This window comes from Pholis gunnellus (genome assembly GCF_910591455.1).
Source record: "Pholis gunnellus genome assembly, chromosome: 15".
NCBI classification, from domain to species: domain Eukaryota; kingdom Metazoa; phylum Chordata; class Actinopteri; order Perciformes; family Pholidae; genus Pholis; species Pholis gunnellus.
The window spans coordinates 7,293,727-7,313,871 of record NC_136542.1 but is presented as its reverse complement, the minus strand read 5'-3'; the positions used below and the strand labels follow the sequence as shown (position 1 = coordinate 7,313,871).

Genomic DNA, 20,145 nt, shown 5'->3' with positions numbered 1-20,145 from the left:
TAAAAACTAAATCTTATCATGAATAAGCCACATTGACATTTGTCCAATGCCCTTCCTCAGCCTCCCCTCTGCAGCGTGTTGGCATTTCACCCCTCCACTGTGCCAATATGTCCTCCCCCTCACTCACCAACTCTCCCTCTCTCTCTCTGTCTCTCTGTCTCTCTGTCTGAAGCCAATCTGATTTGCCCCTGGGCTTATGTCGGCAGAAAGAGGTGATAAACACCGCAACCATGACAACCGGCGAGCCAGACACACGCCTGAGTTCCTGTATCCTAATGGCTTTACTTGGCATCCTCTCCTCCTTTAATTCACCAAGTCCAGTCTTCACCTGAGCTAATATTAAGACACTCGGTGCAGATGACGGCGGCGTGCTTCCACTACAGTTTGAGCTTTCTCAGCCTCGTCTTTAAAGATGATGGTAGGTCTACCACATTTAAACCTCCACATTGCTTAAAATAGAGCTCCATTAGTCACTGAATAAATATTTCCTCAGTCTGATTAAAATTAACAGAAATGTTATTGTGTAATATTGATTCCTCTGACTTGCTCTGGAGGAGTCAGACAGAAAATGAAAGTACTGAGCGGATTCTCACAAATATATCCTATTGATCACTAATGGAGCCCTTGTGAGAACACTATATGAATGATGTTTTCGGAGCAAAGTTCTTCTGCCAGGCGTACTGCAGCAGCCCCGGTGTGAGTACAGAGCCATTGCTCGGCTGAAATTGCAAGGCTGAGGTATTAACGAAGATAAGCAGCCTATTAGAACTGTGTGAAAGTGCCTTTTACATGCCACGTGAACACTTTCAGAACAGAATGGCAGGTCTTGTGTCAGTGATCGATTGGACAGGCCCCTGCAAATCCCGTACCTCCCCTTTAATGCCAACACACATGGCCTTTTCATGGTCAGGTACATTGTATTAGTGCTGCTGCAACGTGAGCCGTCATAAGTCCTCATTTTTCCCCACTTTTGTGCCCCTCTCTATGACCGAGCCCAAATTGAAGTTCGGATTGTGCACCCAAGGCCTCCCCAGGAAATAAAAATGTGTCCGTGTGAAAACGCAATGTAGAATGCAGCCAGCTGAATCATTGTAGGTATTGTGAATTTGTCCCCCTCAGTCAGTTTCCTGGAGAGACATTGGAGGCAGCAGCAACGAGTCTTTACCTTCAGATTCCAAGGGGGCAAGGTTCCCACAGCAACTGATTTGAATCCTAATTAAAACAGGAGATTTGATTAATTAGCTACGGTGTGCATATGTGTGTGTGTGTGTGTGTGTGTGTGTGTGTGTGTGTGTGTGTGTGTTTTGCATGGCTCTCTGTATGTGGCATGTGTGTGGGAGTCGGCATGTTCTTGTGAGTCACGGTGTATCTTGTGTGTAGTTATGGTAAATGAGGAGGGGGTGTTATATGCCAATACGCGCGTGTGTGTGTGTGTGTGTTTATGTGTGTGTGTTCGTGAGCCTGTGGGTAATTCTGTGAATCACTACTGTGTTTCCAGCATGTGTGCTCATGTGTGTGAGTGTGTTTCATGTCTCCCGGGAGGCTTGTCCTTGCCTGCAGTACTTCTGTGTGAATCAGAGGTGAGTCCTCTGTAGCTGCCCTCTACTTTAATCTGGAGCTAATGACAGAACCACCTGCCCTCCTGGCCATTCTCTTCCCCATCCACCCACATATCTAGTCCCCTCTATCTGTTGGCCCCTATCCCCTCTCCCTTCACCACCCAGCCCCTCACAAACCTTCAGATTCCCACTGCTCATTGTCTCCCTTTAACTCTTTCCTGCAACTGTTATTTTCCTTTTCCTCTCTCCATCCCTCTCTTCCCTGATCTCTTCCACTTGCTTTCTCCTCTTTCCCGCAGAGTGTAGGATGCTCTTGCCTGCTTTTCTGATTGCCTCATCCCACTGAGCAACTAGAGACTGGGAACAGTGCGGGCCTCAAAGAAACCAAAACACGTTTTTCTGACCCACGGATCGGCATGGGAGAAGAATAAGCCACGTTCTTACCCTTGTCAGTGTGCCTGCTTGTCCTCAAGTCTTGAGTGTGTGTGTAATCACGCATGCAAGGCCGTCCCGGTGGATATCTTGGGAACAAGAGCATAATTGGAGAGAGCTGCAAAAAATGGCCTGACCACTTCCTGCAATGTGTCCAAAGTGGAAGAGAAGAAGGAGTGAGCAGGGGGAGGAAAACAAAAGGGAAGAAATCAAACAGAGGATGGCGTGTAAACCAGTCTGAATTGACAAGAGCCCACAGGAGAATCAAAGTAAGAAAGTAAAGAGGGAAGAAAGGGAGCGAGAAGGGGAGTGATAAAGAAGAACTCTAAGTATGATCTGACAGAAATAATTCAGATGAGAGAAAGAAAAAGGCTTTGGAGGGAGAGAAAGCGGAGGAGGAAGAAAGGAGAAGTGGCTGAAGGGAAACAGCATGAATCCCCATCCATTTCAGCACTGGACAGCTCCACAGACAGCACTAGGCCAGTATAAATAGATCCCCTACTTTAGAAGCGCCGTCAACGCTCCAAAAAAGTGCTTTATGTGCTCAGAGCGGCTCCTGCCCCTAGAGAACAGACGCGCAGGTATCTGATGGTGCCTGATAACCATCTTCTCTCAGTTCCTCTCCGTTTGTTTTCTTAATTTAGGGAGCCTCCACGGTTCAACGACAACACTATGGTGAGGAAAGCGAGTGTTTTTCTCCCACATTCTCCGTCACGGGCATCGTTACACTCTGAAGGAGAAGATACAGCCTCAGGTTTGGGATCACATTACCCCTGCCGCTGATCTGGCATCACCAATCACAGAGTTGGAAACAATATCTCAGTGCCAACACCTTATTTATATACATCAGCTGCAGCCCTGCATCTTAAAGACGACTTAAATGTGTGCATGCATCTGTTAGCAATCTCCACAAATGCATGTGGCTGTGCATACATGCCTGGCATCAGCCAGCCTGTTTCCATTGCAAGTGAGCATTAAGTAGCCTTGTGGGGAAGCTGTAATGCAGCCTAATGCACCTGAGAGCCCTGAAATCTATAACCATCATCTACATCTTCCTGATATTACTGGAACCGTCTCTGTTACTGTTTCAGATAGGAATCTCCAGGGAGAGCTTTCCCCTCCACTGCTGTAGGGAGAGGTATGGGAGAGTGAGAGAGGAAGGAGAGTGTGTGTGAGGCAGAGATGCACCTCTCCATTTCCTCAAGGTGATTCACCTTAATGCACGCTGAAATCAATGTGAAATTGAACTGAAAATTGAACTTTCAGCTCAGTAATGTGGAAGACATGTTGTTATTAAATCTTTTCCTATAGCCATGAAACCGGCTGACTGATATTTGAACGCTTCTGAATGCTTGTTTTCAACAGTGTGGCACCACGGTGTCCCTGATGGAGTGCCATTGGTCCACTTGGGACTCCGGGCTTCACAAGGGGCCTATACCTGCCATGCTGCCACTTAAGGAGTCTGCAGCTATTGATAGAGCAGCAGCCACCATACCGGGCTGTGGTTAGCCGGAGTAGGAAGCTAAATTCAACGTTGGGGGGGGCTTCATTGCTCTGCAGTCTCCGCACCATCTGTTGCGCCCACCGCCTCCATTTGGCAGGACAGGTGTTTTGATGTAGGCCGCGCAAACATCCAGGCCTCCCTGTAATCTCCCCAAAAAAGTCACCACAGTTTTCAAGACTGATGCCGAGCGCGTGCTTGCCAGCTCGGGCGCGTGTGTATGTGCGCGACGAAGCCAGCTGGCACGAGTCGCCATGGTAACACACACCGGTTTCACGAAATCCGTCGGCGCTTAAGGGCAAGAGGGGAGATGAATAAACTAATGAGATTATAAATTATTGTCGGTATAGCTGAACAGTCGGGGTATTTTTACCAGACTGCACACGCGGGCAACGTGAGGAGAAAGTTTATGGGGCCCATTGTCTGTGACTCTGTTGTGTCTTCTGTAATCTGTTTATGTAGAGGAAGTGAGCTTGCTCCGCTGGTGAGGAGGAACCCACCCTGCGCGCTTTTATGCCTCATACACAAACTAGCAGTTGCGCGCCGCCTTATTGCATGATTAATTCCAGCCCCGTCTGTCCCCCCTTTTTCTCCTCTATGAATTACCCGGTTGTGTTTGAGATGAAGAGAGGATTCTCCATCGCCACGCAGGCTACAACTCCGCGCATTGCACGCCTGTCCAGCGGTCCAGTGCCGCAGCTCCCACGGGCTGCACAGTGGAGAAGCGGACCTGCATCCTAAAGCCAATCGTTTTTTTCTTCTTCTCTCTTTTTCTCTCTCTCTCTCTCTCTCTCTCCCGGTTTTTATCCTCCACCTCATTGCAGTCTTATCACGTCCCCCCCCACCACCACCACCCCCCCCTGCTCTGGTCCCCCCCCTCCCCTCCCTCCCTCCCCATCCGCCTGAGCCGCTACAGGAGAGGAGAGAGAGGGAGAGGAGTGCGGCTGAATGTGAACGACATGTCGACAGTCAGCCTCTAAAGTGTTTTCTCGGTCGTTCCCTAATTCTTTGGCGGCGGACTGAGTGAGTATTACCCGCATCCCTGCTCTGCTAAGCGTCGCTGTGTGGATCAGAGAGGCTGGTGGGGAGAGAAAGACAATGGGGAATGCAATTGGATTGCGTTACTCTGCCAAGGATTTTCATACATAGCCTGGTAAATGTCTTAATAGGTTCTGTTAATGACTCGGCTGTTTAATTGGTCATGCTTTAATTCTGCAAACTATTACAATGTGTGTGCTGTAATGTTGGGGGCTAATTGATTTTCTTGGAGGGCTGTGGGCTATCCAGGCTGATAGCCCCATACATTTAATATGTGATATGTGATGCTGCTGCTCGTCTGATAGTGCGGGTCTGTGTTGGGAGCAGGGGCCCATGTAAAAGCCAGTGGGAAGCTCGGTGAGGCTCTGTGTGTTCTGACGGACAGAGAGGACGGAGAGGTAGACACTGGAATTATGTGACATGAATAAAATGGTGAGGAATAAGCAGTGACCGTCATCTCTGGTCCGCTTGCGTCAGTGTGCAGGTCTAGAGGAGAGAGGAGAGTAAAAAAAAAAAGAAAAAAACTCAAGAGTCAGAGAGACTCAAGAGAGACAGGGAGGGAAAGCCACACCTGTGTCAGGCCTGTTTTCAGATGGACATGACAGACAGACAGACGGACAGAGTTTTGAATTGTGCTGTGCTGTCATCACTCAACACACAAGCCCTTTCCTTTCTTGTTACCATAATGATGCAGAGCTGTGCCGACTGCTGACTAGTCCACTCGGCTGATTGAAGAAAGCGGCTTGAGTGTGGACTGTGTTTCTTCTCGTTAAGGAGAGATGGCCATCCACCAAAGCAGAATCTAACAGGAGGGATCCCAGTGGTCTATCTGGACTCAGTATTGATCTCCTCCCTATAGGGAGCTTCGGGCCCAGCAATAAACATTTTGTTTTGACGAATACAAAGACCTACTGGGACTGTGAATGGGTTGTATTATGTATAGTATTCCAATTTGTCAAACACTATTGAGCATGTTGGCCTAGATTATTTTTCTTGTGTGAAGTCTACATTATCCAAATGGGTGGATTGTCCTCCCATTACGAGGAAAAAACACGCTTTTCCTTCCGTATCCTCGTGTTTTTGTAGTAGGATTGTCCAGCAGTATTGCAGCATTGTTATGAAAGCACACACTCATCCACACGTGTCTAGCTACCTGGTTCTGCACTTGGCAAGGAAAGCACACTTTTTTTGGGATATGGTTTGACCTTTCTCACATTGTTTTCAACACACACACACACACACACACACATGTAACTTGGCTCTGGCGCTGTTTCTCAGCGATGCAGGCGTACACTGTGTGCAGGGCGAGAGGAGGGCTTTGATGTAATCAATATCATATTTCAGCTGGTTCACTGAAAGCTCTCGTCCTGAGTGGCAGCCTTGACTGACTTCTTACCGCTTATGCAATCCTACTCCTCTCACCCACCTCACCCTTTCCCTCATCCTTTGCACCTGCACTTTTGCCCATTACTCTTCCTTTATCTGTCTGTCTCTCCTTTGCTCCATTCCTTCACCTTCTCATTCCGATTTTTCCTCCTCCTCCTCCTCCTCCTCCTCCTCCTCCTCCTCCTCCTCTCACTTCCACCTTTCCCTTCATCTCTCCCCGTCATAATCATCTCTGTGATTGCTCTTCCTCTCCCGGGCGGTGATGTTTTCACCGCTGCCTCCTTGTCTAACTCGCTGATGCTAGATTATTGCTGTATGATTACAGCTACCATACCATGATGATCATTATTGTATTTCGCATGGCAGTGTTCAACACTATACGAGCAGATCGAGATGCTTCATCCAATTTAGATCTCATTAAGACTTGAGAGGAAATATCCCCTTGCAAGACTCACATCTCAGCTGTTTTTTTGTTTTTGTTTTTTCATTTGTTTCAAGGGCTGCTGCAACTCTGTTCTCAATCTGTTGTGATAGCAGTGCCATCCTCATCACCCCCACCATCACCATCACCCTCATCATCAGTTCATGTTCCTGTCTGTCATCGCGCTGCCTTCACAGCAGCCCTTTTGAACATTTTGAGGAGTTTGGATTTGCAGCGATGCTTTCACTCCAGTGTCATTAACCACAATAATGACTATGACAGGACTCGATGGCTGTTGATAATCTAACATATTCTGCTGATTGATTATATGTTGGTTTTTTTCTCGCCTCATCCCTCTGTTGTCTGATTGCCATTCATCTTTTTAAATGGAGCAGTTCATTAGACAGAAGCATTATGAGTCTGATTTGCATTGGCCCATATTCTTATTGCATACATTAAGACAACACATGCGTGACATTTCAGAGCTTCATCGGGCATTTGAGAGTACAGATGAATATATTCATCACAAGCCCCCCCCCCCCCCCCCCCCCCCCCCCCCCCCACACACACACACACACACACACACACACACACACACACACACACACACACACTTGTCCAAAAAGCCACTCTGAAAATTATAAAATGTGATTCACAGGTGAACTAGCCCACGTGTTTGCCTTTGTTTTGCATTTTCAATGTCAGTAAGTATTTGAATTTATAATACAAAAGCAACGTAGCAGCTGAGATCTTGTTCATCACGTTGTTTTTAAATCAATATTCCCTGCTTTTGTGAACCCTGTAAATGCAAAGCCTTGTTTTCCTGTGCTGGATGCATCCTACATGTGTTTACCATGGTTCTGCTCATATCACTGCATATACTGTGGCCTCCAGTTGGCCTATACATCATTATTCCAGTGTAATGTAATCCTTTCCCCGTGGCGCTGCAGTCTGTGTGATTTAACTTTTATTTTCTGACTGCTTTAGTATGCTTGTGATGTATCATCAATCTGATTCATCCTGATCTGACTTTTGCTGTTGCATCCCTGGCTGTTTGCCCTCTTTTAATAGTGTGTGTGTGTGTGTGTGTGTGTGTGTGTGCTTGTGTGCTTGTGTGACTGTATGCATGCACTGTATGTGTCGTGCCTCTCCGCGCAGTGCGGTGAAGGGCCGATGCCGGGCCGTAGCCCCAGGCTGCTGAGCTGAGAGGGAGAAGCAGGAGGATGCAGTGGGTCACTCTGGCAGTGGCCCTGGGGTGTGTGTGTCTGTCCCGGGCGTCGCACACCCCCACCCCTACCCCCACCTCCACACACACCCCTCTAGTGGACAACTCCGAGGAGGAAGTGGACGAGCCGTGCTTCGAGCCGTGCACGTGCGAGGTCAAAGAAGGCGTCCTGCACGTGCACTGCGATGGGCGGAGCTTCACTAATGTCAGCCAGGTAGCATCCCCGTTCCTCTATCTGGCACTGCACGTGGAACTGCTCTGCACTTTAACATTTATCTCATTAACAAACTCTATCTCCAAGTCTAATTTCCTGTCTCTAATGTGGCTTATAGGTGTCTCTGACTGTTCAATTCATGTAATTAATAAGATAACTAATCAGACCTCTAATTAATCATTCAGGTGTCACAGTCATGGGTCCGCCCTTTCAAACTCAACCTACAGAGGAACTCTCTGAGGCGTCTCTATAGCAACGGGTTTCAGCACCTTGGCAACGCAGTGTCGATAAACCTTGGCAACAATGCACTCCAGGACATCAGAGTGGGAGCTTTCAACGGGTTGGCCAAACTCAGACGCCTGTACCTCCACGAGAACAAGCTGGAGGTCTTCAAAAATGACACCTTTGCTGGCTTAGAGGCTCTGGAATACCTCCAGGTAGGTTTGGGAAGATAATCTACGTTTATTATTGACCCATTTTCCCAAGATTAGATTCAGTGAATGTGACAGAAATAGTCAATGGCTAGCAGGTGGCTGGAAGTGAAGGAATCTTCTCAAGTTCTCAATTGCATTTTCAAATGGAGAGTGCCTCAGCTTTCCTGCTGCATTCAGTCTTATTTTTCAATCGCAGCAATTACATGTTCATCACATTTCCCCTTCTTCCCCTGCAGGCTGACTACAACGTGATCAAACGAATCGACAGCGGCGCTCTGAGGTTCCTCTACAAGCTCCGGGTTCTCATCCTCAACGACAACCTGATCCCTGTCTTGCCTGCTCATCTGTTCAGGTTAGAGTCAGATTATTTCACTGCAAAGCTTTTAAATTATGCAAAGACTGATCTGTAGAAATATCAGTGTCAGACACAATTAGCCAGTGTGTACTAGTGTTGAATTAATGTTTCAGTAGCATTCTATTTCATATCATGAAAGACGGATTAATCATCAGATAAAAGCAGATTCATCAGCAATGGAATGTGTGAACCTTTATTTTGATGTCCTATCACATTGTCCTTTCATCTAACCCAGCTAACTATCCCCCTCCTCTTCCTGCTCCAGATCTGTGTCTCTGACTCATCTGGACCTGCGGGGAAACCGTCTGAAGAGCCTGGCATATGCTGGGACCCTGGAGTATGTTGGTCGCTCCCTAATGGAGCTACAGCTGGAGGAGAATCCCTGGAACTGTGGCTGCGAGGCAGTGCAGTTACAGCAGTGGCTGGGTCAGATCCCCTACACGGCTGTAGTCGGGGACGTTACCTGCGAATATCCCTTCCACCTTCACGGCAAGGATCTGAGGGAAATTCTCCGCAAGGAGCTGTGCGCTTACCTCCCGGATAAAGAGCTACAAGCAGAGGGTGGTGGTGGTCCATCAGCAGGATCACAGCCCCAACATTTGCCCCCAAACTCTAAACCCAACTCCCACCCTGGGCGAGTTAGGCCGACTAAACCCTCCTCCATGGTTCACGGCTCCCGCCAGAACACTCACACCTCCACTTCTTCGTCCTCTTCCTCGGCAGAACGTAAAGACAAGGAGAGGCAACCGAGGCCGACTAAAAGGCCTCGACCATCCAGAATATCTCCCACACCTCGCAGTCTGATGCCCAACCAGAATCCCCCTGTGGCCGGCTACCAAACGCGTCCCCCTATCCCCATAATTTGTCCCCTGGGCTGCACTTGCAACCTGCACATCACAGACCTGGGCCTGACCGTCAACTGTAAGGAGAACGGTTTCCTCAACGTGTCCCAGCTCACACCTCGGCCCCTCAACGGCCGCAAGCTGTACCTGAGTGGAAACTTAATCCAGAGGATCTACCGCACAGACTTCTGGAATTTCTCCAGCCTTGACCTGCTTCACCTGGGGAACAACCGCATCTCCTACCTCCAGGAGGGGGCCTTCACCAGCCTCACAAGCCTGAGGAGCCTCTACTTGAACGGGAACAACCTGGAGAAGCTCAGTCCCCACATGTTCCTGGGGCTGCAAAATCTGAGGTAGGGTAGATTCCTTTTTTTAAATGATTAATTATTTCTTTTTTTGTCACTGACTGCGTTTCAAGCACATTGCCTTCACTGCACTTCAAACAAATTTATAAACTAAAACCACTTGTCAGCTTTGGTATTTAGGCTTTTGTTTAAAAGTATGTGGAAATTAATTTCCCTGTAATACTGGCATAGCACTGAGCAGAACATTTTGATTACCATTATGCCGGAATTTGATTGAAATGAAAAGGTGCCCATTCTCTTCCAGTAGTGCCATTTGTTAGTCACGCTGCCTGATGACATGCTTCAGTTGAAGTGTGAGCCTGGTATGAGTGACAACGTGAAAATGAACGTCTTTTTGTTGTATTTACATACAGGGGCGTTAATAAGGCGCCTGGGTGTTGTCAGGAATTTGCTTTTTTGGAAAAGAGCTTTTTATGAGAAAACGAGTCATCAGAATGATGCATATGTATCATTGTCAGATTACACTTACAAAGATAATTCCTCTGCAAATAATATACGCAGCAAATGCCTACAGTCAATTAATTGTATTCATTCAGTGAGCTAAACATGGTGTCGTTTGATTAAGACAACATATTTCATCCTCTGCTATATAAATGAGAGGGTTTCTGCAGTTCAGAACATCATTCAGCCTTTTTGCTCCACTGTCTCTATATTTCAAGATAAGGTTCAGAACTTCATCAGACCCATTCATTTGCCGATTAATCAATAATAAAGATCCTCTCAGGGCGATGAAAAAGTCTTCCTCTTAACCTCTCGTTAGCCTTTGTTAGTGACTCTAGGGCAAGTGAGCAGTAAGTAATTTAAACCAGATCTATTACTTATTACAGCCAATGGTCGTACATTGGATCACTACTATGCAGGAAAAGTCATAAATCATTCTATTATTAAAAAAAACCTAAAATTCAAAGTGTCGGGAATTTGACATGAAGATCGGGCATGCCAAGGCAAGTATAACAAGTCGTCAGTACAAAATAACACAATTTAATTTAACACCGATTAGCTAATCAGCTGTGAAAAGGCCAGATTAAATAAAATTTCTGTTATGACTTCTTTACATAAATATTCATTTATGTTACTTTCATGCTGAGGCGCAGCAGAGTTAAATTATACTTCAAAATGAATCAATATGAACATGTGAACAATTTGCACTGTGCTCCAATCAGGAAATATGACTTCATATCGTACTGAGGTGCAGTGATAGTTTCCTCTAACATAACCACGTCCCATTTACAGAGACATTGCAACGTGTCCTCTCCTCTCTTTAGGTACCTTTACTTTGAGTACAACGAGATCCATGAGGTAGATCCCGGGACCTTCGACTCCATGCCATCCCTCCAGCTGTTGTTCCTCAACGCCAACCTGCTGCGGAGCCTCCCTCTCGGCGTGTTTGCTGGAGTTAACCTGGCTCGACTCAATCTAAGAAACAACCACCTTCTGCAGCTCCCTATGAAGGGCGTGCTCGAGCACCTCACCGGACTGGTTCAGGTTGGTGCAAACCTACGACCGTATTCGCTGAATGATCGAGGGGGTTTTCGTTGCAGGAGGAGGATGCTTGAGGAAACTATTTCTGAGCTGCTAACCCGCTGGTGTGTAAATGAGTCAGATACCTGGCACGAAGCTTTAAGCAGGCCCAACAACATGCGTTTGGTTTAGTGACAGCGGCAAGGCGAAAAATAGAGATTATTAGATCACCCCTGTGGATTTACGAAACGAAAATGTGCATAATTATACAGAGTATGTTTATTCCAAATGTCAGACGATGAGATTAAAATAACTCATAGATTGCCAAGACACATCCCATTATCACAGCTTGATGAACCAAACAAAGCGATCTGAAATCTTGGATCAAGCTACATACCTGCTTCTAAAACTTCTGGCAGCTCCTGATCTCCTGGCCTCTGGCACAGCTGCAGCGTTCTCCGTCATCTGCATCGTCTGTTGTTTTGAGAGCTCTGCTGTGGCATGTGGGACTATGGATGCGCCTCAGGTATTCTAATTGGAAAATTGCAATTGACTCGATTTGCATAAGTGGTCTTAATAAATCATGAGCTAAACTGTAGAAAGCTGAACCCCTCAAGTTTTTGAGCATGGTTGTAATTAACACACCTCTTTGCAAATAGACTATAAACTACAGTATTTGTTCACTGTTTGTGTGCGGCCTCGCCCCGCACATTTAACTGCAGCATTGCGTGACATGGTTGCCGTGCACAATGTGCCGATAAGGACCGAACCCGAGGAATTACACTTTTTTCATCCTGCCTCCTCTCACTTCAGCAAATTCAGTGTAGGCTTTTCTTAGACAGCCGGAGTAGAACGAGGTATGGTGGGTGTGGATTAGCCTGAATGTCATTGTGAATTTCCATTTTTACTTTGCTCCATGAAGAATTCCCAATCCTAGGTAGTGTGGGTGAGGCTGGCAGTTCAGAGGCTGTTTCTCAATGTTTGTTCAGGGGAAGGACGACACTGGTTTATGGAGCTGGAGGAACCGTGTTGAAGTGTATTATATTTTGTGCTGTTATACACCTCTGGTGTCCAAGAGCATAAACGCATTCACCAATTGGAAGTACATTGTGTGCCCTATTCATAAAGCCCCGCGGTATCACCATTGTAGTGCTCAAAATCTGCAGCACGGTAATTGAATTCATTCATTTACCAGGGTTGTTATTACTCTGACAAAGCCACATTAGCGCTGCGCGTGGACTGCAGAAAATAATGTGACAATGATATCACCTGTTGACTTACTGCTGGCCTGTTTAAAGCTCGGGAAGTGGGATTTCTGGGCTCTGACGTGTGTTGTTGGAGCCAGAGTTTGCGCAGTAAAATCAAAGGGTAACACAGATGGAAGGACGGTGAAGCTTGCAGCTGCTGTGAAAAAAAAAAAAAAATCCATTTGGATAATCTAAAAGCAGCAGCATGTACAGCTTAGAGTCATTGTTACCATCATGAACGGGATTAAACTGTTACACCCACTTACATGCACTGATATTTTTGAAAAATACCTCCCAGATGTCACTGTTATCTAAAAAAAAATAAGCATCAATGAGACATTAAAGGAAAAATTGTCTGTGGTGTCTTCATTTTTTTTTTTCATCAGTTATTTAATAGCAGCACAAAAGCAAATGAGTCTTCCCTTTGAAACGAATATTACAAAATCAAGGAGTTGAGTCAGATTCTGAGTCTGTGCCAGAAACATGAACAGTTCAGCGATACATATGTCTTCTTCAGTAATAGCACAGAATATGTTGTAGGACAGCTCGCGCTCATCATTGCCAGCTGCAGCGAAGAAACTTGCCCAGAGCCACAGCTCACCTTTTGTGATGTTGGATAGAAAAACAATGCACACTCCATAAAGATTGATGAAAACAACGCAGTAATTCACCAGGGGCAGGATTGACAGGAAATCATTTAATGCCCAACTAACAATTACCTGATTATCAGTTTTATTTGAGTGTGAGTTAATACTTGCACAGATTCATCTTTAAGGGGGACAGATTGACATTTTGGGAAATACACACTTGCTTGCTTTCTTGCCGAGTTAGATGAGATGAATGATGCGACTCTCGTATTTGTCTGTGTAATATGAGGCTCCAGCCGGCAGCCGGTTAGTTTATTAATGTAGCATAAAGACAACAGGCAACGGGGAAACAGATAACCTGATTCTGTCCACAGGTAACAAAATATGTCTTTGCATTATATGTTATTTGTTTGAAGTTTAAAAACAACACGTAGCAGGGTTACATGGGGTTATGGTCTGCACTGCTCGCGAATCTTACAGCCAAACAGACTGTAGGCCGACTGAATCATCAATGTCATCGGTCTTAAGCAGTGGCGCTACTACGTATGTTTATTCCCGATTAAATGCTCAGCAACAAACTGGACTTATTATTATCAGCTAGAACATTATTGTCAAAGTATATGACGGCCATCCCCATGCTCTTTAATGTCTCATAAGTTGTTGCAGCAATTTTTGGGTTGACACCATTTGCTACACAGATTTGGGGCTGAATTTAACCCTCGATACTACATTAAGACACAAAGACTTTAAGCTATGGTTACCATAAAGTGGGCAGTCTGTAAAGGGGAGACTCGTAAGTACCCATAGAACCAGAGAACCCATTTTCATTCACATACCTTGAGGTCAGTGGTCAAAGGACCCCTTCGAAAATCACCATTTATTCATCCTCAGATTCAATAGGTCGTCTAGTTTCATGTTATAACATAGCATCTTCCCTCAAACTTATAGACTGAGCCTGTTACAGCCTCTTAAAGACAGAATGTCGGCCGATCACCGGCTTAACAAACGTGAATCTTTTACAAATCTGATTAATAATTTCCACCTCTATTACTTATTACTTACTGAATGTTAAAATTCAACTTTCTGTTATCAGACCAGCAGAGGAGTTTTTGCTATTGAATCTAATATTTTACGAATGCTGCTGTAGTGGCGAGCCAGTAGCTAGGACAGTCAAAATGGCCTTTTAATAGTATTAACATTGATTCAAGTCTAAAACTCAACTGATAGTCGGGTAATAGAGGTAATTATAACCACGAATGTCCTCACCAGATTCTATTAAAAGATTAGCTGTCAGTATACCTTTGCTTCTCTTAGCCTGTACATTATTTTCAGTTGGTCGGTTTGCATCCTCCTGTACACAAAACAAACCAGTGGATGTGTTTATGCACTGAAAACAGGTTATGTAGGGTTTTTTTTCTGTGTATAATATCTGCCATTATTGCACTTGAAACTGCACAGCACAGCAAAAACACAGCCACACACAGGTGTTTTAGAGATAAACACATTAGCTCTATAAAAGTCCGGTCATCTAGCAAGCATACCAATGTATGTTCTATTTCAGGATGCAAGATAGTCTCAATAAGTAGATGCAAGTAGAGACAGTTTACAAAATGCTTCACATTATTTTTGCAAAATAAGTAGGCAGGATTTTCCTATAATTTTGTGTTAATAACCACCTTTATTCGATTGTCTGTAGGGGTGGGTGATATATGCATGATTAATATTGCCCTTATTATTGTAATATATTTTGATATCAATATGTTCCGATATTTAATCACACAGTTGAATGTTAAGAACATTTTCAAAATCTTTCTAATAGTGTTCTTTCTAATCCGTTTTTACGGGATAAACATATGAAATCGTATATATTGCAATGCTGTGACAGATTTTGGTGATTTGTAGTAGTTAGCATTTGTTGCAACATGACCACACAATTTGGAAATGAGAATATTGTCGTGATGTGGCCATAGATGGAGATGTAATGAACAATGATATTGGATTACAGTTCAGTCATGAGAAATAGATTATTTTTAAATGTTCTTTCCTGTGCGTGTTGTTTACAAAAAATGTTGACACAAAAACCTGCATTTAGTATTGTATTTCTCTGCAGGCAACATAGCAAAAACACTCATCACGTCACGTCTACATATGTCTACATACGTCTACATACATCTACCTACATAGCGCTTTTCAGCTCACTTCAAACACAAAAGATCCACATATCTAATACAGCAGCATTAAAAGTCAGTGTTTGTTTTCCCTCAGAATAAAAGATCAAGGGCCTCTCTCCAGACTCACCATGTTGCACTGATGGTCAGCAATCACACAGAGGCAGAGATACCAATTTTTCTACTGACAATAGCCTCAATGGACCAGAAACTCTTGCTCTTTGCTCTTTGCTATTACTGCCGCTCTCTCTCCACCTACATGAAACACAAGCCGCTGGATAGAACAAGTTCGTGCCCCTTCCCGAGGGGTGGTTGAAGTTGCTCTGGGAAATATGGGAAATCACTATCAGAGGTAGAAGTCGACGAGGCAGGCAAAGAGAGCGTGAGTACACTATGAAAGTAAATTACAACACTTAAAAAAAAGAAAAGAAAAAACCTCCTTGAATGCACTCCCCAACACAGACTGATGGAATCTAACGGCGTGAGCGTGTCCATGAGTGAACCGCTTTGACGCATTTCTAACGCTTCGTATGTTTAGCATCTCTCATACACTGTATGAAGACTGGCTTCCAATATACACATTTTTCAGAAAAAACTAAATTTTGCGGATGCTGCAGATTGTGTTTCTAATGCACTCTTTTCATTTTGGCTCTGTGTATTATTCAAAAGACAATGAAACACATTCATCAGGGTGGAGAAGGCTTGGCAAGCCGAAGCTCAGAGCCGTCTCGTCACCAGGGACTACAGCAGGATCGCTGCGCCAGAACTTCCAAAACCTGCTTATATTGACTATATTTCTGTGAACTAACTGGAGCGATCCTGATGACTGACAGGATATTGCTGTTTGGGCAAAGTGATCAATTATAAGACACACGGCTCGCTGAGAAAATCTTGAATTTCTTCCCCATATGTGATTTTTTTAATGGCTCCCAAGTACATTTTGGACAATTATTGCTTGATCTTTGATCTGTGTCATAATGATAAAAACCCACAAGAGCAAAATGTACCCCTCCACGGCTAAATCTCCAAGTTTCCATCAAAAACGTATGGCATTATTCAAGTCAGGCTGAATATTTTTCTGACAAAAGACTTTTTTTTTGGGTGTATTTCATGATTTTCTTCCTGAACATGATAACAAGAAGCATCAAAACAGAGAATGTTTCACTCAATACTCTGGTGGATGTTTTTGAGTGTATGATAATGATATAATAATACCATTAACATCCTGTTTGTGACTTTGTAAGTGGAATGGCTTTACTAAAAGGATTTGTGTTCACAAAAAAAAAATAGATTCATGCGCTCGCATTTCTCTACCACTCGCACCTGTCGGGCCAACTGAGGGCCTATAATTTCCCTTCGAAACAGGGCTTTGATTGACAAGTTGACAGCAAATCCCACACTAGGTGACCAGGCGTATAAATTGTAAACGGTGTTGGACACGTTGGACAGATGCTTGCAAAAGAGAAGGGGATAGAGCCCTTGGGATCTATGTGAAAGCAAACAATACTCGGAATAAAATGCTTCAAGAATTTCAACCAGATGGAGGTTTGTAGTTATGAAAGTTTTAAAACTGCAAAAACAAGCTGATATATATTTTTTTGGTCATATGGTTGTTTATCTAAAATTGTGTTTTTAAATGTGCATTCATGCTGAATCGCAGTCGTGTCCAAATGAGGCCGAAACATGGAAAACTGCCTTTAATGTAGTGGAAGTGTTCAATCTGAGTTCAAACTGCGGCAGATTGTTGTTTCTACTCACCCTCCAGTCGAAATTATTTCATTATGAAAGCCTCACAAAAGCCCACAGTGGGATAACTCCAATAAAGTGATGGAGCGTCCTGTTCAGTGTGAAGCATGGGGAAGTGGTTATACCATGGCTCCCACAACAGCAATGCTGAATCATCTCAAAAAGCATCCATCTATTTCTGCAAGCCAGGGTGTTGGCCTAACCAAATTAGCGTGACAACATTTGTGCAAGCTCCTTGGAAGAGTGACAGAGAGAATATCAGCTTTCATTGCCAGTGTCATTGCTAAAGATATGGAACAGATCGGTTCTGCAGACAATACAATGTGATGAGAGTGATTCCCTTTGTGCATAATCTGCTTTACCCTTTTCAAAATGTGAATGCAAAGTGAATATCTGAGTTTGTTTTTAGGACACGCAATCAATAGCTGGCAATGAGAAAATGGATTTACACACACACCTATTGGATTATAGCACAGGGGAGAGTTGCATCACATTCCGTCTTGTTAAAAAACAAAGTGCTGTGATACTCGTCACACAAAACCTGCCGGTGAGTTTTGTCAATAACCACTTATGTAAACTCTGAGTGGTCTTTATTGTGAACTGAAATGTTCCCACAACCTGCTGTAGCACATGTGTGAACAACTTTTATAGAGAGCACTTGTGGGGGGTACAAGTTGAATTGGTCACTGGCCCAGTTGTTCTCCATTATTGAGAGTAGATCGTGCCTGTGCACAGCCATTCAGGAAATGTGAGCACTTCACTGTTTTGATGACCCTTTAACGACGTTATTTACATTAATCAGTACTTTACATCACCTGCCTATTTCATAAAAAACATAAAACAAATCACTTAAAAAACGCTGGCCAGCGCGGAGAGCTGTATTATGCAAATGGAGAAAACTAATTTTCCATATATTCTGGTCAGAGGCCATTGTAGCTGAGAAAACAGCATTTGTCTTGTTGTCATCTCAATAGAGTGTCTGTCTTTTTCTTCAACACAAGAGACAGTTAAAAAGTTACCAACATTTTTCACAAGGATGTCAGCAAAACGATCTATTTTTTGTTCACAATTCACAAAAGTGATTCATGACTTTGCATTGCACGGCAGTAATTAGTGTGCTGTTACACAATGACAAATGTTATGTGTTTCTCCAGGTGGACCTGCAGCAGAACCCGTGGGAGTGCCACTGTGAAGCAGCTCCACTGAAGCGTTGGCTCGAGGGGCTCAGTGCTGTGGTGGTGGTGGGAGAGGTGGTCTGCCATTCCCCAGACAAGACCAAAGGAGTGGACCTCCGCTCCCTCTCCATGGAGCTGCTCTGCCCTGAGCTGGAGCCCCAGGAGGACCAGGAGCAGGAGGAGCAGACGGCCACCTCCACAGCTGCAGACAGCGGCGTGTCGGTTGGCTACCCCGGCTCAGGGCTGGGCCCCCTGATCCCTCCGGGGAAGGATTCAATCCCTCTGTCGGTGTTAGTGCTCAGCCTGCTGGTGTTGTTTGTGTCTGCATTCTTCGCGGCAGCGGCACTAATCGCCTACGCCCTGAGGAGGAGGGACAAGCTGCCGTTCCGTCGCCAGGGAGAGGTAGACTTGGCGGGCATCCAGATGGAGTGTGGAATCTTCACCGAGCAGACGCACCACCACCACCACCACCATCACCACGGCCTCCCAGAGACTCCGCCCCCTCCTCCGGCCGAACACAACCACGTGTACGACACCATCTTGCCCCCGGAGGCCGCGTCAAAGGGTCCCAAGCCCGCTGCGGCCCCGCACATGTGTAGCAACCCGATCTACAAAGAGGAGCAGGACGCCGCCGTGAAGCAGCGGCCGCAGCAGTCGTTTGTAGCTTCCAAAGAGAGCGAGGGTGGATACTGCTCTGCAGCAGAGAAGGAGAGGGAGTGGACTCTGGACGTGTCCTCATCCCCCATCAACACCATCACAGGAGCAATGGGACCGCTCCCCGGCATCCACGGGAACGGCATCCTTTGCCCAACAGTGATCGACAGCCAGGGCCCAACCCCAAAGGTCGAACTGGTGGACTGCCTCTTCAGACTCCCTGCCCCAGAGTTCAGAGACCTGCCAGACAGGTACGCGAGGCCACCGCCCCGCTACCCTCACCCCCAAGACTCCAAACAGGACGCCAGACCCGACCAAATGCTCGTGGTCAGCACCGCCAGCTCCACAGTAGGCGGTAGTAACAGCAGCCAGAGCGAGCAGGGAGCAGGGGAGCAAAGAGCCAGACTGAGGACCACACCAGACTACATGGAGGTGCTGGACCGGTCTTACCAGTTTTAACACTCCCCCTCTTCCTCCTCCTCCTCCTCCTCCTCTTCCTACTTCTCTTGTCTCCTCATCATCTCCCTCTCTGGTGATGAATCATCCAGTAACAATGACTCCTGTGGCTTTGAGAGGAGCCTGTGGGGGAGCGGGACTACACTACACACATGTTTATTCCTGGATAACGAGCTGAGGTCAGTTTTTGTATTTTCCCCACTACTGGCGTATAGGTTGGTATTTGGCAAGGATTAGCTGATCCCAGATCTCTGCCTGGAGGCGAAACGTCAGCTGCAGCTCCCACCGATTTTTTTCCCCCCTCTATTACGCCTCACAATCGAAAAGTACTGAGGCTCCGTTTTTCTACTCAGCGCCACAATGAGCAGGAGACAGTGTGGCGGTGGTGGGCGTCAGTGTTCATATTATCAGCTCTTTGCAACATCGAACACAGAGTCATAAACTGCGACAGCCAGAGGGTGTGGAGCAAACTGGGAGGACGTGTACGATGGATTCAGAAACAAAGCGAGAGGGAGATAAATGACTGAAAACAGCCAAGTGCCTTAGCAATGAACAGCCAGCAGTGTGGTCAATGCTTATTTTTCTATGAATACAGATCTATTTATCTAAACAAAGAGGTTTGACTACCAACGGATGGGATGCTGATGGACGACTGAGACTGAAACCAATCAAAGCCGCCGAATAATTGCATTCCCTGGATGAGCCAAAAATAATAATATACCCAGTCAATATTGGAGTTGTTTGTATGCAGTTCAGTTCATTTTCATCTCATCCAGTTAACTTAATTTGCTTATCCAGTGGAATTTTCACAGGGCTAGATGGGGGACATATCCAGGAATGGCTGGTTGATGTGTGAAATGATGAAAAGGTTCTGGTTAT

The 20,145-nt window shown here is 45.5% G+C and overlaps 1 protein-coding gene across 1 annotated transcript; it reads left to right on the top strand.

Moving 5' to 3' along the window:
- Nucleotides 1-7,536: 7,536 nt before the first annotated feature.
- LOC306706822 (SLIT and NTRK-like protein 3) lies at nucleotides 7,537-19,269 on the top strand (the record flags this gene model as incomplete). The annotated part of the gene is made up of 6 exons (XM_079174049.1): nucleotides 7,537-7,776; nucleotides 7,962-8,213; nucleotides 8,447-8,562; nucleotides 8,831-9,760; nucleotides 11,038-11,257; nucleotides 18,136-19,269. Exons 1-6 carry the CDS (start codon nucleotides 7,561-7,563, stop codon nucleotides 19,267-19,269), a joined length of 2,868 nt encoding a protein of 955 aa, XP_079030175.1. The 5' UTR covers nucleotides 7,537-7,560.
- Between the last annotated feature and the right edge of the window lie 876 nt (nucleotides 19,270-20,145).